This window comes from Microtus oregoni, unplaced genomic scaffold (genome assembly GCF_018167655.1).
Source record: "Microtus oregoni isolate MIOR12 unplaced genomic scaffold, Mior012 000017F_ref0000208, whole genome shotgun sequence".
Lineage (NCBI taxonomy): Eukaryota > Metazoa > Chordata > Mammalia > Rodentia > Cricetidae > Microtus > Microtus oregoni.
The window spans coordinates 6,103,338-6,130,750 of record NW_024543076.1 but is presented as its reverse complement, the minus strand read 5'-3'; the positions used below and the strand labels follow the sequence as shown (position 1 = coordinate 6,130,750).

Here is a 27,413-nt window from a genome sequence, read left to right as displayed (position 1 = left end):
AACTCAGGTTGAATTATTTCTCAAAAAGCAGTCATTCCTAAAAGACCACTCTTGAGTTTAGAAAAATACTTTCAATTAAGAAGCTGGGGTAGCTGGGCGGTGGTGGCACAGGTCTTTAATCCCAGCATTCGGGAGGCAGAGATAGGTGGATCTCTGTGAGTTTAAGGCCAGCCTGGTCTACAGAGGGATTTCCAGGACTCCAAAGCTACAGAGAAATCCTGTCTCGAAAAACAAACAAACAAACAAACAAACAAACAAAAGAAAAAGAGGCTGTGGTACCTAAGATTCCTAGCAACAGTAGAGAGGGTGCCTAAACTGGCCTTCTCCTGTAATCAAATTGGTGAATACCTCAATCCAGTAACTGATGGAACCAGATTCAGAGCTCCACAGCCAAGCAACAAGCTGAGCTCCAGGAATCCAATCAAAAAGAGAGAGAGGAGGGAACATGTGAGCAAGGGAGGTCACGATCATGACAGAGAAATTACCGAGACAGCTGAACCAAGCTCGAGGAAACTCATGAACTTTAGACCGGCAGCTGTGGAGCCTCCATGGGGCTGAATTAGGTCCTCCATATGTGGGAGACAGTGGGGAAGCTTGGACTATCTGAAGGGCCCCTGGCAGTGGGCCCGATGGTGCATGAGCTAGCTTGTTGGAGCCCATTCCGTAGGATGGGATGCCATGCTCAGCCTTAATGCAGGGGAGAGGGGCTTGGTTCTGCCCCAACTTAATGTGCCAGGCTTTGTTGACTCCCCATGGGAGGAGTGGATGGGGGGTGGCCTGGGGGGTATGTGAGAGGGGATAGGAGGAGGGGAGGGGGAGAACTGTGGTTGGAATGTAAAATGAAACTTAAAAATAAATAAATAAAAAATTTTAAAAAGCTGGGGTAGGATTGTACCATCATGTTTCAGTTTTATACACTGTTAATTTACTCTGCACTGGGGAAGAAAATGTGACCAGCACCGACCTCCTCCCACCCTTCTCTCCAGATTGTGTTGCCAATGTTGTTTTTATTTTATCAAGATTTATAATATTTACATTTTGTCCTACAACTGAAATTCCCACAGTTTAATCTTAACCTAAATGGAATTAATGTCACCACCAGCCCTTTTCCTACAACCATCTTTCCTCCAGTTGTGGTTTTCATTAATTTCTTGGCTGACTGGATTTTGTCTTTCAAAAACAAAAACAAAACCCACAAGGTTTTCTGTATCCCAGGATGGCCTCAGACGCACTACATAGCTGAGGATGACCTTGAACTCCTGATCCTCCTGAGTGCTGGGATCACAGGCCTGTATCTCCACATCTTGATTTAAGCGATGCTGAGGACTGAATCAAGGGCTTCACGCTAGGCAAACTACTGAGCCACATCCCTAGCCCTGCCCCACCCTCAGGTTCATGATGACCCCTGAGCCCTGTCGTTTAAACTTCGATAGATGCCATTACCTTCGTACAGCACAAGTCTGGAGCAGTGCCGGACCGGTGAGACCAGCAGGCCCCAAGGTCAACCACTCTGGTGTGTAGGTCATCTTCTTCAAGACGAGTATCCGGTTCTTCACTGGGGGATTTCCTCTGTGTAGCACCTTCTTGTGCTCCATTTTCAGAGCCTTCACTTGTTTTAAGGATGTTCATGGCTACGCTTGTGGTTTGGTCCTCTTGCCTGCCTGGTACTTTCCTGGCCTCATCTTTTTCTCCCGGATGACTCCATGTCACTTCCGACCACTGCACGCTACTATTTCTGGCTTACTGGCTGCACAGACAGCATTACTGCTTTGGTTCTCTATTATTCCTGTCCTCCCCTGCCCCTTCTCACCTCATTCTCTTTTACCATCTTGTCCTTGGGTTCCTTGTCCTATCCATTTTATATATTAGCGAGACCTACATAGGAAGAACTTGTGGGAAATCTGCTTTTATTCCTTATTTATATTTCCTCCTAGATTGGTGTGTGTGTGTGTGCACTCAAGTGTGCAAGTGTGTGTATGTTATGTTCCACATTCCTCCCCCTCCTCTTTCCCTCTCTCTCACTTTCCTTCCTGCCTGTGTTTTGCTTATGGTCTTTAAACCCAAAAGCCACCCTCTTCTTTTTCTCTTTCTGCTACCTGCCAAGGTGCATGCTTAACAAACTTCTCCTTTGCATTGTAGACCCCTCCATCCCTACTAATTTATCCTCCCCTAGAAAACAGATGCTGCTTTTGGCCGGCTACGCCTCCTAATTCTATGGCTAGATGGTGGCCTGGCTGAGACTACCAGACAACCTTGCTGGTGCTTATGTATCCGTCCACCCAGGACCCTACTAGACATTGGCTCCAAGTGAAGGCGGAGCATATTCCAATCTTACAGTTTTAGCTCAAGCCCCTGGAACCGCAGTCCGTACCATGGAAGATGCCATGTTCTTCTTGTTTCTGTGGGGGTGTCACAGAAGGGCACAGGGCTTCTACTTAAAAAGTTGCTTTATCAGGATATACTGTAGCCAGGGTCATGGTGTCCTTTGGGCCCAGCCTGTTGTCAAGGGCCATGTCTGAGTCTGTGGCCCTATAGTGGCCAGGGTTTGGATGGGCGTATGTGGCTCCTGTTGCCACTGGAGGCTGTGTGGATGCCCAAGGTCAGGTCAGCCACCTGAGTCCTTGTTGGGGTCTGAGGACCAACTTCCATGATGAAGGCCTGGGCCATGCAGATCTGAATGGCCTGTGTGACTACCCAATGTCATGGTGACAATCATGTCTGGGTCCATGGCCTTACTGCAGCCAGGGTCTGTGTTGACGTCCAAAGCTCCTGGTACCATCGAAGGCCATGAGGATGCCTGAGGTCTGGGACCACGTTGGTGTCTGAGGGCCATACTGCCTCTGGGGCCGTGGCTATCTGAGTGGCCTGCACTGCCACTTGGGGCAATGGTGACATCCAGACCTGGCTGTTGTAAGGACTATGTCTGGGGCTGTGATCCTAGAGCAGCTGGGGTCTGTGCTGGGGTCCAAGTCCTGTATTGCCACTAAAGGTTGCACAGAAGCCCAAGGTTGGGGCTGCAACCTGAGGCCTTGGTGGTGTCCTGGGTGCCATGACGCCACTAGCGCCATCCCAATCTCAGTGCCCAATGCTTCCACCCAGAGCCAGGATGCTGTCCTGGCCCAGGCTGCTGCTGAGGGCCATGTCTGGGTCCATGGTCCAGCAGAAGTTGTAGTCTGTGGCCTGTGTCTCCTCAGGAAGACGTAAGAGCCATGCATGATAAAACCATAGGGCCACGCTGAGCTGGCTCTGCCCTTCACCGGCCCAAGGAAAGCTGGCCCTGCCTCTCGCTGGTCACTGCAGCAAAAGATCTGGCCCTAATCCCCATGGGAGAGCTGACCCCTGCTCTTGGGAGAGAAGGCCCCACTCCTCACCACAGGCAAGGGAGAACCAATCCTGTCGGCAAGGGCAAGGGCATTGGGGAGCTGGCTCCGCCCCCTCACCTGAGGTGGATAGCCCAGGTAGCCTGGAATGGCCACCTAGGACCACAGCCCGGCTTGAGTTGGCCCACCCTAACATCTACCCCATTTAGGACTTGCTGGAACTCATGGAGGGACTGGTTCAGTGGAACAAGACCAGCAGGATCTCCATGACTTGGGAGCAACTGTGGGATATTCCAGAGGAGCTCGGTGAGGGTGTAGGGATGACTGTGTACCAGAAACCAGACCAGTGACTCACTGCAACACACATTTGCTAGTAGAGCTGATGGGACAAAGTGTGTACTGTGTGACACACCACTCCCAGTGCCAGCAGGACGAATGGAGAGGTGCTGGAGAGGCGGGAAAGACAGAGAAACAAAGAGAGGTGGGGTTTTTGGGGGGTGGCGTGGGTTTGTTCTTGTTTTTCTCATTTGCTTTGTTTTTGTTTTGCAGGGGTGAGGGGAGGATATGGAGGGACCAGGAGGTGAGCAGAATTAGGGTGCATGATGTGAAATTCCCAAAGAACCAATAAAGACATTATTACTTTTTTGTAGTTCCTTCATTACGATGCCCGACTTTCCGTGTGCTTATGAGTTCACCTGTAGGGTCACTGTTAGTATAAAGTCTCGGGCCAGTTCACCCTTTCCGAGTGCCGCTTTTGTGGAAGGGAAGGGTTACTGCACTAGACTCTCGTGTTACTCTGACGGGGGTTGTCATATTTAAGGGTTTCCCCTAAAGTCCTTTGGTTGGGCATGGGCAGTGTTCTGTGTTGGTTTTTGTTCATTTTCTTCACGGGGCCGGGTGGAAAGATTCTATGATGGCTTCAGCCCTGTCTCACCCTAGCCCTCCTTCGTCCTCTTCCCAAACCCCTTTCCTCTGCAGTTACGTTCACCTACATCCCTGTCCTAATAAGGCCCCAGGTGTTCCTGTTCTTTCCACAGCCACAGGCAAGGCCTCAACTATGGCCACACCGGACGAGCAACAAGCCAGCATACCACACAGCTGTACCCTGTCCGCCAAGTCACCCAACACGTAACGCTGCATATCTGCACATCACCACAGTTGGCGTGCCAGGCCACAGTGGCATCTGCTGTTGTACCCATATCCTTTGCACACAGCCCCAGGCCTCTGGCTTCTCTGGGGCCATTGCCTGAATCTCCTGAGAACCTGCCCTGCCCCCTGGTGGCCACCCCCGAGCCACCGCCCTGGAAGTACTCCATACACCTTCTTGGCCTGCTATCCCGTCAAAGAAATCTGGCCCAGAACAGCCTCCCTCTCAAAGTAAACTATCCGATTAGAACCCCTAAGCTATTCCCCACACCAGTCCGTCCACTCAGATCGGGACGGGCAGCAAAGCCGTTGCAGATAGAGAAGCTAATTGTCCCACTTAACCTGGGATGGGTTTTCAGAGATTTGAGATATTCGGTACCGAAACTGGGCAAGTCCCAGGCAAACCAGGACCAGCTGGAGAGCTTATTCCTTTGATGCACTGTGTCTTCAGATACGTCTCCTCAGCCAGGACCTGTCAGGCCTCCTCCTTCTGACTAGTCCTTTCAACCACCATCTCCCAGGATGCACCGGCCAGACAGCTAGGCCCCTTCAAGCTGACCCTGTTACCCAGGCCTCTCACGCGGCTCACCCTCAGGTTAACCCCCCAATCCAGAGTGGCATTACCTGATAAGGTCCCCCTGCTGCTCTCCTCACACCTCCCTTTTCACCTGGAGAAGAGGTGGAAGTAGAGGGAATTATGCCCCAATCTTTCCTGCCAGGGCTCTAGCACTTAACTGTCAGAGATGTGACGTTCCTGAAGGTTAGGAGCGTTTGGCTGTGGGTACGGAGGGCACAAAGACATACAGGTGTAGGACATACTGCTAGAATCTGGAGCCAAGCACTCTGTTCTCTCCTTGTGGCAATGAGCTTCTTGAATCGCCTCACACAGAGGTAGTGAGCGCCCTACTCTCGACAACTCTCAGGGTCGAGGGAAGTCCAGAAGGAGCCATGCCTAATCGTTACCTCTACCCTGGCTAGGGCAGGAGACACCGGATTTCTATGCTGATAGCCACTAGCCTCGGAACAGGAATGAAGGGCAGGCAGGTGGCCGAGAGGGGGCAGCAGAATCTAGGACAGACCCTGGCTCAGGTCAGAGAGGAGCAAAGGCCACAGACTAGGGTCTGGATGTGGGGCAGGAACTCAGAGGGAGGCCAAGGAAGAGAGGTTGAGTCTGGGAAGAGGGGCCAAGACTGAGATGGACATAGGGATGGAGATGATGGTAGAAAAAGACACTTATACACAGAGACGGGGATGGAGATATGAAGAGACAGACCAGATAGGGTTGGAGGCAGAGGGAGATGGGGAGAAAGGCAAAGAGAAAAGAGAGGGACCAGGCAGAGAGACCCTGGGAAAAGGAAGGAGTCTGAGGGCAAGAGATGAATAAAGAGGGAAAAGAATATAAAAGACAGAGGAGGAAAGACAGAGAGATGTACAGAGATACAAAAATTGGGACCGGGAGATAGAGAGAAGGCTCAGTAGGTAAGAATATGTACTGATCTTCCAGAGGACCTGAGTTCACTTCCCAGCGTCCATGCCAGGCAGCACACACTGCCTGTGACTCCAGTTCCAGGGATCTGACTCCACGGACAGTCCTCCACATATATACACTTGATTAAAATAAAATAAATCTTTAAAGAATGGGACCAGTACAAACACTGATCCAGAGGGAGACAAATATAGAGAAAGGAGTCAGGTCAGGTCAGGTCAGAGAGGAGAGGCTTAATGTTCTAAGCATACAGCAGCCACACTGAGAGGAGGGATCAAGACACAGAGGGTACCCCATGCCCAGTGCACTTTGTGGGTGCAAAGAGAACTAATGGACTGGAAGTCTGGGTTGCTGCTACCCAGGCTGCAGATCTGAACCCCTGCTCCCCTGGCCCCTCAGAAATATTCTGATTCTTTGAGTTCTGTTCCAGCTCCAAGAACTGATGCCTGTCCTCATCCCAGGCTCTTGAGAACTGCCCCTGCAAAAGGCTGTGGAGAGATGGTGCTCAGAAAGGCAGCCAAGACCCCCCAAAGTGAATGTTCTCCGGGGTTAAGGGGTGAGGGACCTGAAAGGAGGCATACCCTTAGCCAGAGTCAATGACACTAACCAGAAGGGCTTGGGACAAGGCTGATACCCCAGTTCTCCCTGCCACCAGCTTCTAAGGCTTTAGCAGGCCCCCTCTCCTCGTTCTGCCCCCTCCTTCCCAGGCCCAACATAATTGCTTTCCCATGTTGCTAATGGAGGCCAGATTGCTGATGCCCAAGCCCTGGGTGGGCGGTGGGTGGGTCAGGGCTGACCAAGGCTCTCAATGCAGAGAGGCAGCACAAGTCAGAGACCCCCTAACTTCAGCCCACCCACCTTAAAGATAGGCAAAGTTCTAACACACTGCAGGAATATGATATTCTTGGCAAGGGAACTGGTAGCCCCTGATCACTCTAACCCTGCTGTTCTTGGCAAGGGAGCTGGTAACCCCTGACCTCTCTAAGCCTGCTGGACCTAGGATGCAGACTCCAGCCTGAGCCACACCTCACTGAGCCCAAACCAGCAGGCAGAGTTCAGGGTGCAGATGCAGGTCCACAGTTACTTCTCAGGATGCCCACTCTGGGAGTCTCTTCCTGTGCCCACGGTTTGAAAAGTCACAGGTTAGCCAGGCATAGTGGCACACGCCTTTACTCCCAACACTCGGGAGGCAGAGACAGGTGAATCTCTGTGAGTTTGAGGCCACCCTGGTCTACATAAGTGAGTTCTAGGGTGCCCAGAGATGCATAGTGAGATCCTGTAACAGAAAAGCCAGTTTGCCCTGAATCAGGTCTTTTCTACCCACAAGTCTCCACCTGAAACTCTCTCTCCGCTAGCTTCTCTCCTTCACTCTGCAGTCCCAGCTCCGGGACTAACTTGGTCTGGACCTAGTCTAGTCTAGGCCTGATGCACCAACACTCCAGGTTCTGGGATCTCCCTCCCAAGGCATGGCCTCACACGGGCCTGGTCTGAGAGGGTGGGGTTGTGTCACCATCAGGAGAATTGTTGGTGGCATCTAGCACCCACCTGCTACGGTGAGTGCGGGCTATAGTAACGCACTGGTGTATGGGGCTTTGACGACACCTCCCTTTACTCGAAGTACACAGAACAGCCTGGCTTTCAGGCTAGGACTCTAGCCTCTTCCCACTCTACCTCAAAAGTCTGTCAACCTAACTCTAGCCCTGGGTATTTCCAGCAAAGAAGCTCTGGTACGATGGCTTCTGTAAGAGAAATTGGGTCTTTCTCCACATAGCCCTGGTTGTCCTAGAACTCACTATGTACACCAGACTAGCCTCAGACTCAAGAGATCTTCCTGCCTCTGCCTCCTGGGTGCTAGGATTAGAAGAATGTGCCACCACATCTGGCTGGAATATAATCTAAATCTGAGGCTTAACCCCTGTATAATGCCCGTTCTGAAGCCCAGGTACAGTTCCTATCCATGCTCCAGGAAGCCTCTGCCTTCAGGCTGCCTTCTTGCTTGGCCAGACCCAGGACATTGTGTTTTGAACCTCTGTAGCCTGGCGGAATCCCTGCTGATCCATCTGGACTATGCCCCTTATCTGGGCACTTCTAGAAGGAATCTCTGGGGATAATCTATAAGCCGCCAGCCAGAACTTCAGCAGCCTCTACAAGTGACTGGTACCCAACATGGGTCCAGCTTGCACTTGAGCCCATTTCCCACAAGTTTGTCCTTGGATGCACGCTCCAGGGAAGCCCAAGCCCTTAAGAAGCAGAGCACATGATTGTGACCTGAAGGCTAAACCGTTTTCCACCTTCCCCAACCTGGCTTCTCTCTCCTTCTGTGCCTGCAGGGCAGAAGTCCTCGGAAGAGTGGTTCCCTCCCAAAGCGGTTCTATTCCAAGGTCTCATGAAATGGTGACGTTTAATGAGAACCCCTACCCCCCACCCCTGTATATACATCTATAAAAAATTCAAATACAGCAAGTTACCATTGAGTCAGACTAGAAGGGACTGACAGGACATTAAATACTGGGGGGAGGAAAGGGTCAATGGAGGATCGTACAAAACGGGCAGAGGTGGAGGGGACTGAAAAGTGTGGGCACTGGGGGGAGGGGGATGGCTGGGCCCCCCCAGTGTCAGGAGCTTATAATCTGATGGTGGCAACAGAGACCCTGGGATAGACAGGAGGCTGGGGCAGGAGGAGAAAACTGTGGATATGGGGGGTTCCCCTTAGGTCCCCCAAGGGCTCCTGGGAGTCGCTGGCGTTGGAGGGTCCAGCCCGAGGGGGGCAAGATGAGAGAGGTCTTTGGTGGGTGGGTTAGCTGCATGGTCCTCCTCCGTGGATAGAAAGGAGGGCCGGCTTGGTGTGGTGGGGCTAGGTGACGGCAGGCCCGGGCCTGCCGGGGTCTCTACAAATTGTGTCTGAAGAGAATGCAAAAGATCCTCCTGCCCGTGTGCAAAATAGAAGCCGGGGTCTACAGGCTCAGCTCCGGCCTCCTGCTCCTCTGCAGGCGCTCTGGCATGTCCTCATGGGATGCCCGGCTCTGAGGAGACACGCGGGAGGCGGGGGGGGGGGGGGGGCTGTGAGAGCTGCGGCTGGGATGGAGGTCCCTAAGGCCCTCCCTTCCACAGCCGCCCAGCCTCACTCCACCTACCAGATCAGGAGATTGTTGGCTGTGACAGCAGCGGCAGCCAGGGCCAGAGTGACAGGGACACCGGTCAAGAAGGGTATGGAGGGTCCTCCGCCGCTGCCTAGCTCTCCAGGGTCACAGATCTTCGTGGTGGGGGGGGGTGCCAAGGAGCTGGTGGTGCTGGTCGTGGTCTCTGGGGAACATGGGGAAAACTCAGGGCCGGGCCAGGACTGGGTCCCACCCAGAGCTGGGGTTTCCTGAGGTACATTGTCCCTGCTTCCTCAGATTAGTGTCTTTCCCACCCATCCTGCTTCCCAAGACACATAGGCGACCACTGTACCCAATAACCCCCACCAAGGATATCTAGAGAGCAAGACCCAGGAACACAGGTATTGGGCAGATGGGTGGGTCTGTGACAGTCAGGGAGGATGCGTCTCAGAGGCCGTACTACAAGGAGGAGCTTGAGGGGTGTGTGCGCAGAGGACAGGGCAGGGGGCAGGCAGGCTCACCGGGGGCCTGGGCTTCAGTGGTGAGATGTCGAGGCTCCTCTGTCCAGGGTGTGGCATGAGCAGCCACGCTCCAGTCACTCCACGTCCCAATCTCATTGTCCTTAGCTGCCACCTGGATGATGTACTCCTTCCCAGCATAGGCGTCCGTGATGGTGTGCGCTGTGCCATCTGACAGCTCCACCTGCAAGCCCGATCGCGGGATGGGGTAAGAGACACCTTTGGGGTGACAAGTGAGTCACACACGCGCACACACACACACACACACACACACACACACACCAAAAGAAGCAAAGATACATCTGGGGAGGGGAACATGAATGGATCCCTGAAGGGAGTGAGGACTTCCTGTGGGGAGAGGGGCCATAACGAGCGACCTTTCCTGTCTGTGGGAGAATAAAGACATCTGGAAGAAGAACCTAGCTTCGAGGAGGGGACCTCAGGCTCCCAGAGTGACTCTGCTCAGTAGCCGTGATGCTGTTGTCTAAGATGCAATGGTGCCAAGAGGAAGGCTAGCGGTGAGCAATGTGCTGGGTAGGCTGCCTCCTCTCGGGGAGCCACGGGGGAAAGGTCACAAGCACTGATACTGGAGAGATACCTAAGATAAAATTTTGGCTCCATCTCTTGCTAATTTGGAGATCAAGCTACTCATCCTCCATTGGCTTTGTGTTCCTATCCATAAACTGGTGTTCCTGATAGGTCTACCTCAGCGTTATAATGAGGACTAAGCTATGAAGAGACTGCCAATCAGGCTTCAGCTGACACTGTCACTGTGGGTTTTATCCAGAGCCAGTGTGCCCACCACCCAGCCCCAGCAGGGCTCTCCCAGGAAGGCTTCCACGAGTTATCACTCCGCCCTAGGGTGACAGGACTGCTGCTCCATTCCTTCCTGGAGGCATGGCATCACCACCTCACCCCCGTTTGCTGGCCTCATCCTCCTGGTCTCCCCTCGACTCTCCAGGGCGGCCTGCCTGTCCGGCGTCCCTCCCAGGCCCAGGCCGGGCTCTGGTTCATCTCAGCAGCACCCGCTGCCTCATTAAAGCCGTCTCGTAAACAGGGGCAGCCGGTGGGGGTGAAGGAGGGGACTGCTCTGGGCCACGTCTGGCGTTAGGGCCTTTTGGTTCCCGTTCCAATATTCTCCACAGAAAAATAAGATCTAGACTACCTGACGTGCTGGTCTGTGATATGCCTGCGTGCGTGTGCGTGTGCATGTACGTGCACCTATCCGCAGGCTGGCAGGCCCATGTAGAGCAGGAAGCCTCTGTGATCCTGACGCTGGAGACCCTGGGAAAGGTCAGGGTCATGCTGAAATACACTCAAGCCCAGACCCTGGCACAGTCAATCCCATTCCCAGCCCTGGAATGTGGGTGGGCACCACAGGTCCTCCTCTGTCTATAAAGATCCCCTCTGGCTGATTAGCTCACCTCTCCTTTCTTCTTGGCCTATAGACCTCCCCAAAGACAAAGGAGAGAGCCAAGGTGGGTAGGTCACTGGTGGACTCATGACACTATGCTTTTTGCCCATGATCTCTGGGCAGTGACAATCCTAGGCCTGGACCCTCCTTGAGAGGTTGTCACTAACCCTTAAGAGAAGAACTCTTCAATTAACAGGAGCTGTCACTGCCGCTCACTTGAAACCCTCTCCTCAGTCGGCTGCAAATGTCAGATACTGATTAGGTGGAGTTAGGGCCACAGCAGGTGACAAAGGGACCCACACTGGGTTCCAGTTCTTGCCTTCCTCCTTGTTCGTGCTGAGACAGCCTCTGCCTTACCTCCTGGTCTCTGTTCTTATTTACATATCCCTAGGCTACCTCGTCCCCGAAAATCCAAGTGGTGTTTTTCTCTGCTCTCCTCTTGCAGACATACACCTGCTACTCCCCAAAACCAAGGACAGGGAAGATGCTCTACACAAAATTCAAGCTGAAAAGAGCCACAGATCTAACCTGTTCCGATGACTATGAGTCACGGACTAGGGTACATGTGCCATAGGACATGATGTTCTCAGTGTAGAGGCGTGTTCTGCCCACAGCACAGGCCAATGTACGGTCCCTGGCATGTCGGTCTCACACATGTATGCGGTATGGTTCCTGCTGGGAGCCACGTGTGTGTGTGTGCATGTTCCCGTGTGTGTGGTGGGCAGGGTGCCAGGTCCACTGCAAGGCGTGTGCACTGCGACGCGCAGGGCTGCTGCCTGTAGCTCGTTAGCGGGGGAGGGGGCTTGTGAAACCAGACCCTGGTTATTAGCAATGCATTAGGCGCGGGCAGCTGGCCAGGCAGGAGGGACTCCGGACTCTGTCAGGGAGCACGTGAGAGTGTGAGTAGCCTTTGTGGGGGCCAGGCCTACAACCAGGACAGGCACCTAGGAATCAAATTACGTACTTTAAAGGCCAGGCAGGAGAAAGGCATAAGGAGATGGCACTGGAGTCTGGTGGGGGTTCAAGCTGACCCCAGCAGACAGGCTGGCTTGCCTCATGCAACACTCCCAAACGGTCCTAGCCCAGAGCTCAAGGGCCACCCAGAGTGCCCACAGCCAAATAGGCCCTGGGCTCTCGATATGAGAACAGCCAGAAGTCTTCACAACACTGGCTGTTTCCTAGAGTTCTCTGTCACAGCTTGACCAATATCCAGACCATAGCCTCGCCCCGGATGGCCCCCTTGTCCACTGTTTGGTTCCCAGCCCAGGCTACCCCTGACCTATAACCTTAAGCTGACCTTTAAACTAGGCCTAACTTTGGGGCCTGAATAGCCATCATGATCTAAACTCACCCCCTAGACCAAATGTGACCACAGTGTCTGGTCCTAACCCCTTGGGCCCATCTGCCAGTCTCTGAGGGGTGGGGCCATCCTGGTCTTTGGGTCCATCATAGACCCACTGTGGCATGGGAGACACCTGGTCAGGGCTGACAGCCAGAGATTAGGAATAGGGAACATCAGGAACAGGCTAGGAGACCCTGTTGCCTTCCTCTAAGCATGTCTTCCTTCTACTGGGAGCCCCAAGAGACATGTTCTGATGAGGACGCCTCCCTCAGCTCCATTCACTTTCCCAAGCCTACCTGATCCCTTTCTCCCCGTGGCAAGCCTCTTAGACCACCATCGGGTCCCTCACTGGCACTGACACTCCCTGGGGCAGTCTCCTCTCTCACCCTACTGCACACTCGGGCACCAGGATCTAGGCAAGGCCAGACACTCACATGCTGCCACTGGTCCAGGATGAGAGGCCGGTAGCGCAGGAAGAACTTGAGAGGAAAGGACTCGGGGTCAGGCCAGGTTGAGGGTGTCTGCCATGTCACCTCCAGCCGACGAGGGTTGCTGGGCACTGGCCGGGCTACTACGTTTTCTGGAGGATCGGGCTTCACTATTAAGGAGACATTGCTTCATTAGTGTGTTAATCCCTGGGAACAGCACCATACTGTCAGCTCCAGCCACCGATCCTCCATCTGTGTTGCCAACTGTTGAGGCTGCCACAGCCGCCATCCCTCTTTCCCGTTGTCAGCTCTGGCAACTGCGGTGAACAACCTCTAATTACCAGCTCTGACCTCCCCATCATCGTCCCTGGCTGTCGCTACAGTCAGAGTCACCGGCTCTTGATACCAACATCCTACATTCCAACCAACCTCCATCACAACTCCATCCTCAGGCTGTCCAGGACGCCAAGGACAAAGTCAACACAACCAGATCACCCTCTTACGCCAGAGCCCGACGGCTGTCCCTCAGTTTTTTCCTTTTCAGCTCTAAACTGAGATTGGACACCCTCATTAGGGTCTAGATTTGAGGATGCTCTGTGGGGTGTGACGGTGGCGGCGTCTGAGGACCCAGCTCGTACAGAACTAATCGGACTAAAGATCCAGCTGTGAGGCTTGTGAGGAAGATGGAGGAGAGGAAGGCAGGAGACAGTCTCAGAGACCAATAAAGGGTCTGACTGGGATGGGGTAGAGCAGGCAAAGCCTGTCTGGCACAGGGCAAGGGTAAGCAGAGGGTCTGGATGGGATAAGGGGTGGGTGAGGGCAGTGTCTGTCCCACTCCTGTCTCCTGTACTGACGCCTCATTTATCACAGACCGTAAGGAAGCCATTAGCATGGGGGGGGGGGCTGCAGCTGCACAGGAGTCTGGCCCAGTCCTCCCTCCTCCCCCCTCCCCCCTGTTGCATGTTCTTTGAGCCAGAGAGACAACGAAAAGAGCCGCTGGAGAGAGAGGTCTCCGCCCTGCGGGTAAGGCTAGCCACTCGTACGATCACAGGTGTTTATGAAGGCATGTTTGGCAGTTCTGCACATGTGAACATCCCCCCATGCTCACGTAGACCTCTGACACACCTTCACATCCCAGAGTATGCAGCTCCCCCACCCCCATCACCACCACACGCACCGATGGTGAACTCGTCAAAGGTGATGGCCGTGGCATTGTGGCCCAGGGCATTGCTGACACTTATGGAGACCTTGTACTTGATGGTCGAGAACAGGTGCATGTAGCGAATGTGGCAGCGGTTCTTGAGGGCTGGGTCCTTCTCACAGACCATAATTTTGGAGCCGTGCCTGGAAAGGAACGAGGCCCAGGTACTGTTACCAACATCAAGGGTCAGGTCGGGGCAGGCTGGGGGAAGGTGAAGCCCCAAGGCTGGGCTGGGGTCTTGGACTCGGGACATGATGAGGAGAGGGAGAGGTCAAAGGTCAGGGCTTGAACAGGGTCAAGAGCGCAGTTACTCACAGCACAGTCACATTGAAGGTATTGGGGATGTAGGTGGGGGTGGGCAGATGCCAGCTGCAGTAGAAGCCCTTGGGGTAAGTGTTGGAGCGGCAGCTGAGGACAGGCTCTCGCGGCGGCACTAGGGGTGAGGAGACGGAGGTCAGGGCTTCCCCGAAGCCTCCAGTCCCCTGTACTAGTCTGGGGACAGGTGGGCCTCAGAGCCCCAGCGCTCCCCCCTTACCTATCATCGATGCCAAAGGTGGGGGGGGTGCTGTCAGCAAGGGTCTGAGGCTTCCCAGGCCACAGAGAGCCAGATGTTTAATTAAAGAAAAACAAGGCTGTGTGGAGGATTCCCCCCCACACCTGCTCCATGGAGGCAGGAACTGGGGAGGGGGCAGCAGGGAGGGGGTGGGAAGGGGAGGGGGCTGCGAGTCCCAGCTCATCAATCACAGCACGGAGGCGATGTCTCAGGGACTTGTCCCTGCCCATGTCTCCTGTCATAAATGTGTTCACTTCCAAAGAAGCGCCCTGGACACTGAAGGGATCCGAGTGGTCCTCCAGGGTGACCTGTGCACCTTCTAGAGAAGAGACCCATCCTCCGGGCTTCCCGTCTGTGGACTGCTGTAAGGACAGACTTGGTAGCTGCACAGGAGTACAAGCTGGCTAGCCACGAGCATGTCCACGTGTGTACATATCTGCGTGTACCAGCGCACATGAACACATTTCCCAGACATGAAGGAGTGACTGGTAGTATAAAGCGTCCAGGTCGCTCTTGGTCATACATGGCCATATGTGAATATTTATGTGTACAAAGTGTCTGCTGGAAGACAGCGGCTGCTCCACCGGTGGGCTCCCCCTCCCTCCCCCCACCTCACTCCCGGCTCCTGGCTCCAAATGTTCTGCCACCCTGAGAAAGGCTGTGACACGATCGGTGGCTGCCCTCAATTGGGAATAAGGAGATTCGGAGAGGACACGTGGAAACCCAGAATTGAAATGCATCTCACAAAGGTATCACTCATCCACAAGACTACATTGGGGGAAGTTCTTTCTGTTGTCTGTGTTTTTTGCTGCTGTGAGCATTTAGCCCAGGCATTGGGCAAGGCGTGAGCACAGGCGGCTCAAGTTCCTGGAAGGAGGCAGCCTCTGTGATCTGACCCAGGCAAGGAATGTCTGTCTGTGGCCCCAGGGACACTGACACCTCCCTTCTGTGCCTCTCCCCTCCCCGCCTCCTGCCTGACAGGTGGACAGGAAATGGGAGGGGGTAACTCAACAGGCCAGGGACAGTGAAGCGGAGTACATGTCTACGTCTGTAGGCTGACTGCAGTGACCCTCAGGAAGCTGAGGTTTCCACAGTGTCCATGAATTGGGGTGACTTCCTGCACACATGTAGTATGCAAAGTCTGTGTGAAAATGTGGATGAGTCTGAGACACAAGCCCGGGAGTGCAAACCCGCCTGGGCGGGAGATGAGGAGCAGGAAGGGCACCAGGTGGAGCCACAGTGGGCAGAGCAGGGGAGAGCACACAGAGGCCTTGCATCTGCCCACCACGGCTCCCGGTTCACCCTTCCTGGGGAACCTGCCCGGCGTATGTTGGTCTCACATCATCCCGTTTGCCTGTGGTGTTCCTGCCCTCTCTGCCCCAGGGGTATAGAGTGCTGTACGGGGGTGGCCAAGGACACAGGAAGTGCCTTCTGGGGGCCTGGGGGCCAGGCCAGAGTTGGCAGCAGACTCAAGGAGGAAAGGACATTCTGAGGTCGCTGAGAAACCTCCACTCCCCGCTCCTGCTGCCGCCCCCCCTTACCCCCAGCTTCAAAGGAGAAGAGCGCTGGGGAGGGGGGGGGGTGAAGCTGCAGAGTCAGCGCCCCGCTGCCTGCCCGGGGTGTGGAGGGCAGAGCAGGCCATGGCACTGGACTCACCGCCCCCTCCCCTGGACAGGTCACAGGGGGTAGGGGCCGAGCAGGGGTTTGGTCTGTCATCTGGCTACTCCTGCCTGGCCCCGGGCCCTGAGAAGAGGAGGATTTGGGTTCCCTGACAGGGACCAGGTTTCTCAGAGGGAAAAGGAGGAAAGAAAAACAAAGAAAAGGAAGAAAAGGAGTTGACTTGCTGCAGCTGGAGCCCAGCTGAGGGGCCGGGTAGGCGGGGATGGGGGTGCCGAGAGAGACCAAGAGTGAGGCTGTGGGACAGTGTGGGACTGGGAGGCCCTGTTGCTGAGTGTAAGCTCGGGAAACCTGTTTTTAAGTCACTGTGGCTGCAAGGGGGCTTCACACGCAGCTCTTGGTGGTGTAAAGTGGAGGCTGTGTGGGGCAAGCTGACGTGGGGTGAGACTGTTGGCCAGAGGTTGTCTATGAGGGCAAGGGTTGGTATCTTATGTCCCGAGTGTGTGATTGTGCCTGAAACACAGCCAGCCAGCTACATTGTAGATGTGATGAAGCTTAAGTCTGAGTGCTTTTTTTTTTCCCCTGGAGACAGGTCTCACGTAACCCCGACTGGCCTAGAACTCACTCTGTGGACCAGGCTGGCCTCAAATTCAAACTGGCCTCTGCCTCCTAGTGCTGGGATTAAAGGTGTGCGCCACTACACCTGGTTCTGCGTGTACTTTTCAAACCAAGGGTATGAGAAGATACCCTGAGTTCCCAGGAAATCCACAGATGGGCTGGACCTGACGTGAGAGTATGTCAGGGAGGTTGAGCAAACTCCTCTACACACAGGACAGCGTCCACCTGGGTGTGCAACGTGCTCTTAGATGCGCAGGCAGCCCACGTCTCCCCTAGCAGGGGTGACTGAGATGTCAAAGTGACTGTGTCAGCTGGGACAGTGTCTGAGTCCCATACAGGGCCGTGTGCGTGTGCCTCTGCTGGCCTGGGGTTTGTTTGTTTTCCTCCTAATTGGCTTGTTTTTCCATGTCCAGCCCACCAAACCGCATGTTTTTCCTCTCATCTAGCCAGCCCGCCTGGGCTGGAGCCCCCAGCACGCATGAGGTCTGCCCGCTGGCCTAGAGAGGAGGAGAGGCAGGCTGCCCACACCCTGAGCCAGACCAGATCAGGCCAGGGTGGGGCGCACTGACCCTTCCACTGCAGCCCTGCCCACACCACACCCACACTCCTCCTGCCTGGCATTCAAAGCTCATGGCCTGTCTTAACCTTTGCTTGTGAGATCTCTTGAGGTACCAAGTTCTGGACTCCCAAACACCCCCTCCTTCCTCCCGCGCACTTCTCCCTGACATCTCTAACCACAGTCCCGTGAGCTACTCTTTCCTTCCCAGCCAAACAGAGCTGGGGGCAGCGGTGCTGAACCAGGAGCTTCTCACTGATGACTCTCGGTGGGAGGGGCCGAACAAGAAAGTGTCCATTTAAAAATTATTTTAATCTCTGGTTTGTTTTAGCTTAAGATTGGAATGATAGGCAGTGTCCAGTAAACAAACAAAAAAAAAAAGATGCTCCTAAAAGGAACATTGTGATCCCATTTCCTAACACATCCGCAGGCTCTGCCTTGCTGCTGTGTGAGGGGTTCACCTGCCAGAAGGGCAGTGGTCAGGAGCAGAGCTGCCTGGTGAGGGAGTCCTCCACCAGAGTATCGCCATGACCAAGTCCCTTTGGAGACTTGGGAATAAAGATGGCATATGTTTAGGATAAACATTCAATAATAATTCTAGGTCTGAAGGACCCACAAACCACCGGTAGTGTCGCCATGCCCTTGGGGCACTGGCGAGAAGAACGCCTGCACACTGAGCATTGTCAAACTCTGCCTCTTGTTATTACACAGTGACCGAGATGATCGTAATTAATATCCCGTTCCTCTAGACGGAAATAAGGCAATGAGAGATAACTACCTGTTACAGATGTTACAACCGGTTCATTCCAGCCCTCCCCCGAGGGGCAAGGGCAAGGGAGATCTAAATGGCCTGGACCCTGGTCACAGTAGAGATGCTGTGGCCATGCCTGTTGGTGAAGACTATGGATGTGACTTCAAAACTCAGTTTTCCTCCAAAGGCCTCTCAAAGATCATAGCACCAGAAATCGAGTTAAGGGCTACCAGACACAAGCCATTACCACCAGTCTTCTGCATCATTTGAGGAGCCAAACTGAGAAATAAGGAAGAAATAAGGAGAGTGGGCAACTGAGGAGGACAACAAACAGCCTCTCTCCAGTGTAAGGGTTGGAGCTAATCTGATTTCCACTGTTGCTTTGTGCTAAACCAAGGAGGCTCTGGTTGAGCTGGCCCTGCATTTCTCCATAAGGACAACAGGGGTTGCTCCATCTTTGGCTCACACTTAAAATGAATGTCATCTCTTCAGAGTAAACAGTTTGAAAAGGTTTCTTTCCAGCCACTGGGCGGTAAGTAGCTACACACACCTTTAATCCTGAAGGGACTCTAGACCAACCGAGTATGTGGCTCTGGCAGACCCTGCCCTTCTCCTCAATTCCCTCTGCCTTGCTAAAAACTGTTAGATTACATTCTGAAGCTAGCCCCTGAGGTCCATTCCCTTATTTGGCCAAGATTTATCTATCAAAGTACTAGAGTCTAGGAATCAGAAGCCCCCTTTGGCTCACTTAATTAACATGCCCAATTAAAATTAAACACCTCATCCTAACATGCAGTTTCCCCTTGTACCTTTGCTTGTTTGGTTTTCGAGACAGGGTTTCTCTGTGTTACTTTGGAGCCTGTCCTGGAACTAGCTCTTGTAGACCAGGCTGGCCTTGAACTCAGAGATCCGCCTGCCTCTGCCTCCCGAGTGCTGGGATTAAAGGCGTGCGCCATGGCCGCCTGGCTCCCTTGTATCTTTATATGCCACCATTTTCCTATATGCCATATCTGTCCCCTCTATCCAGAGGCAGTTCTTTGCTGCTGTCCGCCTTCCCCAGGACAAATATCCCTGCCCCCTCTTCCTTGTTCCCTTCCCCTTCTCCCTGTCTTCTATCTCCTGCTTTTGTCTCTTATCCCCTCTGTTCCTCTGGAGTAAATAAATCTCCTTTGTGCTGAGAACTTGGCCTTGGGATGTCCTGACCGATACTTTTCCTTCCAAATCCCAGAACTTAGGAGGCAGAGGCAGGTGGATCTCTGAGTCTGAGGCCAGTATGGTCTACACAGCGAGTTCCAGGAAACAGAAGAAACCGTCACGAAAAAGAAAAAGGGTTTTCCACAGGAAAGGACGTCTCTGCTAATGTATTCTCACACCTCACTCAAGCCCAACGAAGGTATTTTTTGTGGTCATTCCTAAGTAACTTTTCAGCCTAACATTTTGCATGGCTGTCCACATTGGTCCCCTGACAGTGAACAGGGGCCTGCTCCCAGGTAGCTTCCAGGGGATAAAAAGAATAATCTGTTGGCTGTGGGGTAAATCCAAATGTGACAAGGACAAAGAAGCTTGACTCTTTAGCTCAGATATAGACTCCGCCAGGAGAATCCTCTATCATGATGGCAGGAGAGGGTTAAACACTCCAGTTCCCAGGTCTTCCAGAGGACCCGAGATCAATTCCCAGCACCCACAAGTCAGCTTACCACTGTCTGTAACTCTATGAGGGTATGTCCCTCATATGGACATATCTGCAGGCCAAACACCAATGAACATAAAATAAGAATAAATAAATTATTTTTAAGAATTCTAACTTTCCTTACTTCTCAGGAGGACAACTCTGAGGATGCCTCTTCCGTCACATACCCAGAGTTCCCTCACTGGTGGCTCTTGTCATCAAGAGACAAGACCACCCTGGTGAACCTCCCCCCTTTCATGACAGGTGTGACCAGATGGATGGGCTGGCCTTAAACCTGCAATTCTCCTGCTTTTGCCTCCTGAGTGTTGGGAATGTATGTATGTGCCATTATGCCCACTAATAACTTATCCTTTTTGTTTCTAGTTATTACATTTAGTGTGTGTGTGTGAGGGGGTGGTGGTCCATTCTTGCCATAGCATGTATGTTTGGAGACCAGAAGACAGCTTGCAGGAATCTGAAGACATGGGGTTTATTTGCTGAGCCATTTCATCTTCCTGATAACTCATTTCTTATTAAATAACCACTTCCCTTTTCTATGTCTCCTTCCCACTCTTTAAGAGCTTTTTATCCCGTGCAAAATAAAATACTTGTCTTTAGGGTCTCATTTCCAATCTGAATCTAGAGAGACCCAAGTCCAGACACTGCCCAAATAGAACACACTTTTTCTCTCGTTCCTTCCTGTCACGGACGTGTCTCAGTGACCATGCCACCAGCCCTCTCCACCTTTCTGCCCCCAGTTCTCTAGTCTTTCCTGTCTCCAGCTCATCACCAGTTCCTGAAGGTCCCACATCTCTATGTCCTTTACTCCATCCTCTGGTCCCAGGTCCTCACTGTGTCTCCTGCATCTTCTACGGCCTCCTTTCTGCCCTTGCCTGGTCCCCTCCAGTATACTTCCCTTCACTGCCTGAACCAGATTCTGACCGTATCACGCGCCAGTTCCCAGGACCAGGACTGTGATCTGGACTCTGTCACTTCCCTTAGTGCCCTGTCTCCACAGTCATCAACCCAAGTGACTTTGAGGCCTGGTCATCTCTCGGTCAAGAAACGATGTTCCCAGCTGGGGGTGGTGGTGCATGCCTTAAATCTCAGCATTCAAAGGTCAAAGGCAGGCAGATCTCTGTGAGTCTGAGGCCAGCCAAGGTGGCATAGTAAGACCCTGTCTCAAACAAACAAACAAACAAACAACAACAAAACTATAGAGAAAAAGGGAAACAGATAAATTCTGATCCCATATATCTTCTAAATCTGGAGTCTCCATGTGTCTTCTCCCGTAGGAAGCCTTCTTCCCTCCCTGGGGCCTCCCAGCCGCTCCTACGCGTAATAACCTTATGTCCTATTTCCTTCCCTCCAGCATGTTGATCGGCTCCTGTGGGAGCAGACATGGGGAGGCCACTCCAGCTCAGAGCTGTGACCCTAGGATCCATTTCCACCCACTAAGCCTTGCCGGCCCTCTTCTGCCCACTATGTCGTAGGGGACAAAAGGACTTCGGGACTTAAAGACCTTCATGGATATCTGTAGAATATATAAAGTGACCAGGGTTTGGACTCGTTGAGCATGGTGAGACCCAGAGGTCAGAAGAACAGGTTAGGTAGGATCAGAAAGCAAAGGTCAGGCTGCAGCCTCTCACCTTCCCTCCCAACAGGAAGGGAAAGCGTCCGAGAAGAGGTCACAGCCCAGGATCGTACTTACAGCCCACATGTAGGAGGACTTGGTGGCGCAGGTGCCAGGAGTCACGGTGGAAACAGGCGTACAGGCCACTGTGGCCCAGTTCTAGGCTCCGTAATACCAGCTGAGAGCCATTGAGCAGGTCAGGGGCCAGATCTGTCCCGTTCACCCTCCATGTGACAGTTGCATCCCAGCTTGCAGTCCCACACGGCAGCATCACATCTGAGCCCAGGCGCTCATACTGCACGTGGGGTGCTTCTGTGGGGCCAGGGAGGGCAGAAACAAAAGGCGCAGGTTAGAGTCCTTCCTGGAGACAGAAGGGGCCGGAGTGAGAGGGTGAGGGTCGCTGGACATGGAACTTGGCTGTGTCCGTGCAAGTGCGTGAGTGTTTTCCTTCTGGTATGCACAGGAGACAGTGTCTCTGTGGGGAGAGGGAAGGCAGGTGTTGTGCGGCTTTGGAAGGATCTAGTCTCAGTGAGATTTCAGTTCCTCTTCAGATTCTACATCTTTTACAAGGGTTTCCTGACCCTTATGACCCTAACTAACTAGATAGCTACTTCTTTCCTTTCTCTTTTTTGGGGGGGGGAGAGGGGGCGGGATGTGGTTCAAGACAGGGTTTCTTTGCGTAGAACCTGGCTACCCTGAAATTTGCTCTGTAGACCAGGCTAGACTCAAACTCAAAGATACCCCTGCCTCCTGAGTCCTGGGATTTAAGGCGTGAGCCACCTCTGCCTGGCTGACTCTAACTTATTGTCATCAAGAAGCCCAGCCCATCACTTCCCAGGACCACTATTCTTTGGACTGGAACATATGTCCTGCTGGCTGCCTCTGTCACTCTCCTTGTGCCAAAGTCTATGTCTCCAGGTCTGTCTCCTTCACTGACATTACAATGGTGTGGGAGGTGCCCCTCCTGGACTCTTTTCTCTGCCTCATTTCTCTCCCTCATTCTTGTCTTTCTGTCCTGTTGTCTTTCCCTTATCTTTCTTCTAGTCCCCCCCTCCACCCTTAACTTAGTCCACTCCACATAAGCTCCCTGCCCCCACCTTAACCATCCAGGGCTTGGGCAGTGGCAGCAGGAATAGCAGGCAGGCCTTGAAGAAGGAAGCCCTGGGGACTTCTGGCAACTGTCAACTTTGTGAAGCAGAGACCGCTTGCGGTGGGGTGAGGGCTGGGACTGAAGGAGTACTCTGTCCATTCCTCCATTGCCCCAGGAGGAGCCTGTCAGAACTAAAACCAAACTCCTGCCCTGGTCCTGGCAGCCCAGGCCAACCGAGGCGTGATGGACTGAACCCAGGAGACTGGAGCTCGGAGGGGAGAAGGGAGCACCTGTCGGAAGGCAGCGCCAGGTGGAGGACGGGAGTCAGAGAGGCAGCTCTCCAGGCAGCAGCGGAGGGGCAGGCATGCAGAATCAGAATCTTCAGACACCCCCACCTCCTGCCCCCTGAGCCTGGAAGGACAGATGCTTCCCTCATCCCAGCCAGATCTGTGTAGTGAGGGTGGGAGGGAAGAAGGGAGGAGGAAGGGGCAGCAGGGAGGGGGCTGCAGGATCCCTGTTAACACTCCCTCACATCTCCCCTCCAGAGAGCCACCCCGCTGAGTTGGGGGATTTTCAGAGGCAATTCCTGTTAACGAGCCAATTAAGTTGGGCCAGTGGCCTCTTAATTAGACTTGTTAACACCACCAGGACTTCAAGGGGAGGCGGAGGGACCCCTCAAGGGCCCCTCAGTCATCCTCCTCAACGTAGCCCCCTTCCCAGGACTGCTGTTCTCTGGGTGGGAACATTTGTCCGGTTTGCTGCCTGCAGCCCTCGCTGGCCAGGGTCTCCGTCTCTCCAGGTCTGTGTCCCTTGCTGTCTGTCTCTGCCTTGCCCCTCTTTGAGCCTCTCTGTCCCTGTCCAGAGGAGGGGGAAGCAGGGAACAGAGCCAGCCCTGACCACTTGTCTGTGGGGCTTGGGACCAGCCGAACAGAGGATGAACAGGCGGAAGGGCGGTGGCTAGGGGCCTTGGAGGCCACAGCTGTGAGGCTGGACCAGAGGCTGAATGGAGGCCTCCCCCTGATCAGAGGCCCAGTGTCCAAGGCTCAGGCCATTGAGCCCCCCCCTCAATCAAATAGCTCCGGCCACTGAGCCCCCTTCCAACCTCCCTTCCAAAAACCTGGAGCTTCCAGGAAACATGCCAAGCCCCTCTCTCCACACAGCCCCCCCAACAGAGACTCTGCATCCAGCTGCCTGAGGAGGAGGTTGAAAACTGACCGTTGGGGAGGGGGCGTGGCCGTCAGGGTCCCAGCAGCAACACATCAACACTGTCCAAAAGCCGCTCGGAACAAACATGGACGGCGTGTGGCCCTTTAGTGCTGGGGCAGGGTGGCACAGCCACAGAGGAGGAAACATCTGACAAGAAATGCCACAGCAGTGGACGAACGCTCTCCCCCATCGCACACTGTCTGCCTCGAAACCAAACCATGAAGCCACAAGCTGGGAGCAATGACAAAGGAAGGGCAGAAGAGCCATGTAGCCGCCGAGGACAACTGCAGGCCATGGTGCTGAGACAGGAGCAACACAACATGACGATCACACGATGCCATGACCGTTTCACTACCAACAACAATACACACTGCCGTGCGTGGCCATGCGACAGCTTCAGAAATGGCACTGGTTTAATAGTCTGTCTCTGGACAGCCCTGCAGGTGCCCCTCCTGATGTGCTGTCCATTTCAGAAATTAAATCAAGCAGCAGGGGGAGGATGGGGTTCTTTGCCCTGACGCAGTGACAAACGCTCCAAAGGAATCAGCTGTGAAAAGGTTGTTAGAAGCCAGGATGAGAGACAGAGACAGGATGAGGTCATGGACATGGAGAACACAGAGGGACAGAGCTAACGCCTCCCTCACACCTGCACACACAGACTCACATGGGGACTACATGCCGGAAACAGTCCCCCCGGGTGTCCTAAGCAACTTCGCATCACCACACATGCAGGAGGAGGACAGTCACCCACAAAGAAAGCAACAGCAGCCGCTCATCACAGGGTTACAGTCACACGCAGGTTCAATCGCACAGGGACTCTACGCCCTTTCGGGGATGGGAACACCTTACACAAGATCACAGGCATGGATGGAAAGGGAGCCGTCACCTAGAGGCTCCGTTACTCACGGGGACAGGGTCTCATCAACAGGGGGAATCTCAACAAGGGCAGACATACATGAAGAAATACATGCGCTCACAAACACGGTATAGTCTCAACTACAAAGATACAGCACGTAAGGGGCAGTCACCCAGGTGATGCACAGCCCATAAAGACACAACCGCACAGAGACACCCAACAGAGCCATGCTCTCCCCTACACAAAAGAAGTCTCATGCACTCTGAATTGTGATCCTCTGCCAGGGCCCTGGCCATACGCAGCCCTGCCTTAACGTGTAAGCAGAGATCTTTACACGCAATAGCAGAGGCACCTGGTAGGCCCTGTGCTGATCCAGCCAGGAGCTCTGGGACTGATCGGGCTCTCTCTGGGCCTCAGTTGCGAGTCTCAGAAGGAAGAGGCCATGGATTCCTTGACCCCACTACCCTTTCAACCTACAGTCTTGAGGACAGAGGTGCTCAGTCCTTAAGATCTGTTCAATGCCTGGAGTTACTTCCTCTCATGTTCTGCGTCTGCCTCCCCCAGCCAAGGAGAAACGGGAGAAACCTTACTGGAGACAACTTGCAAGTTCAGACTTCAGGGTGGCTGGTTAAAGAGCTGATAGTTGTGTTAAGAGAGCACATAGTTCCCCAGTAGAAGCTATGGGGACTCAGGCCTCACTAGACAAACAGGTGGGAGATGGGTAGAGAAGCTACCGACCAATCACCCAACTGCAACAGTCCTGCCCTCTTCAGCCAGGGCCCACCCTTAGTGCACCAGTCCCCTCTCACCTGTCTTAATCTCTGTCACTACCCTTCAGTGATAAAGATGACATCAGGAAGTAACCTGTAGTAGTTTTGTCTAGTCTCTTAAATGCCCCCTACATCCCTACAAAATTTACCTAAATACCGTTCAGAGGCCCTGCCCCTACCTCCATTCCCAAGTCCTATCCCACCTGCCTGTATCCTCTACCTTCCCTACAGAACAAACTATTCCAAGCCAGAGACACAATCAGCATGTGACAATCCAGGTGTGACTGTGGGGGGCTGTGCCCATGAGACACCAGTTTATCACTATCCCATGACTACATGTCCTTTGGGCGACGCGTATGTGACTGTGCACCAGTGTGATTCTGGGGGGCATCCATGTGCGGCTGTGCCAACAACGACTCATGCACCGTTCTTGAGGAACTGGCAAGCAGCTCTCCCAAACACTCACCCTGTGGACTGTGTTTCTGGGTGTAGACAGCGGCGGCAGCGGCAGCAAGCACAGCACAGCAGGCCCATGGGACAGAAGCAGCCATCTGTTGGGAGAAATGGATTGTGGAGGGGCAGCATCAGCCCAGGCAGGAACCCCCTGGTGGGGCTGGGGGTGCTGCTTGGAAGGCTGGTAAATCTCAGCCCTGGAGCCGGGGCACCTTGACACCAAACACTTCTCTTAATGGGGTTCGGGGTTCCCTTTCCAGCAATGTGGGAAGGGGTTGCTAAAACGGTAGGAGACAGCTACGGTGGTTTGTCATTCAGTAAGAGTGCTGACTGCAGAATGTAGTCAACCTCGGATGAGTTATAGAGCGTCGGTAATGCCAGGGCCATTCTTCAAAATTAAAAAACATATCTCTACCAGTGAGCTTAGCTAATTAGGCATCCACACCACAAACTACAGGGGCGATGCTTTAGCTTAATTGAAGGTCTGTACTTCTCCAAATTGCCTTGAATATAAAGCCCCCCGCTGTACTCCTGGGTGGGGAGGGGAGCCAGAAACCTGGATGTTCAAGAGCCCCTTGGATCTATCACTGGCCTCTACCCAAACTCCTACTGGGCTCTGGGAAACTCAGGGTACAGTGTCACACAAGCCAAACCAGAGGTAGCTTTGGCTTTATTGTGTATCAGTGATCAAAAGAAAATGAAGTCTGTTCATATCTCAGTAGCCAGGGACCCCCAGCCCAGGAGAATCAGTGTCTACATGTACTTATGTAGGTACATAAAGTACATCCAGGACATGTCCCCAGAAACCAGGCAGAATCTAGTGGTCTCCCCCACTTAACGTCCTGCCCCTGGAATCAGTCCAATTTCCCCACCACAGCACATGCTCAGATCTGAGGCAGGGAAATAACCATTTCCTGTAGTACAGGCTCTCACTGTGATAACCTCCCTTTTGCAAAGCAAGGAGAGAAACCAAGGGGCTGTCAACCATGCAGAAGTAGAGACCCAAAGATAGACACCAGCAGATACTATGACTGGTCCAGTCTGGACCATGGCTGCTGTCACGTCCAGGCAGCCTCACAGTAGACCTTGGCCAAAAACACTGCCCAAACAACCAGACGTAGCCCCAAACAATCAGCTCCACACTAGAACTGTCAGCGACAGCATCAGACGATGAATACAGCCAGATAACCAGACAGAGAAGTGATCAGAGTATAGCCAGCACAACAGAGAAGCAGCCAAAAACACAGCAAGCTGCTCAGCCAGACCCCAGCCGAGGAAGAGCAAGAGCTCAGGCAAAGAAACCAGCAGCAGCGACACAGTCAGTGCCAGAGACACCGTCAGAAACACAGCCAGGGAAACTCTGACACACAAGCAGAGAAATTGCTAGACACAAACAGGCATACACTCAGACAAAAAGCTAGAGAAAGAACCAGAGCCACAGCCGGATGCTCAGTCAGGAAGTATCCGCACCACTGAAAACACTGCCAGAGACACTGTCAGGGACACAGCCAGAGATAGCATCAGAAATACTGCCAGAGACACCCAGAGGAAGAGCGGGAGAGACCACAGCTATAACAAGGGAGAGGACGGTGGGCATTAGCTGATGTAACTAGGGTGGAAGTAAACCTGACTTCCTGGGAGCTCCTTTACGGGAAAAGCTCCCACTTGCCTTCTGCTATGCTAACCCA

At 53.5% G+C, this 27,413-nt stretch overlaps 1 protein-coding gene across 7 annotated transcripts in view; it reads right to left on the bottom strand.

The window, feature by feature from the left end:
• Nucleotides 1-8,352: 8,352 nt before the first annotated feature.
• The window catches only part of Cntfr (ciliary neurotrophic factor receptor), a 37,391-nt gene continuing 18,330 nt past the window's right edge, over nt 8,353-27,413 (bottom strand). For 5 of the 7 annotated variants that reach the window (XM_041667562.1, XM_041667564.1, XM_041667563.1 and 2 more), the window contains 8 exons: nt 25,739-25,823; nt 21,429-21,662; nt 14,269-14,386; nt 13,930-14,096; nt 12,759-12,922; nt 9,572-9,752; nt 9,087-9,255; nt 8,353-8,975 (listed from right to left, as the gene is read on the bottom strand). In XM_041667562.1, the coding sequence (XP_041523496.1) occupies nt 8,975; nt 9,087-9,255; nt 9,572-9,752; nt 12,759-12,922; nt 13,930-14,096; nt 14,269-14,386; nt 21,429-21,662; nt 25,739-25,823 (1,119 nt within the window). In that variant the 3' untranslated portion in view covers nt 8,353-8,974. The remainder of the gene's footprint in view (nt 8,976-9,086; nt 9,256-9,571; nt 9,753-12,758; nt 12,923-13,929; nt 14,097-14,268; nt 14,387-21,428; nt 21,663-25,738; nt 25,824-27,413) is intronic. The other 2 variants (XM_041667567.1, XM_041667566.1) reach the window with 1 other exon arrangement.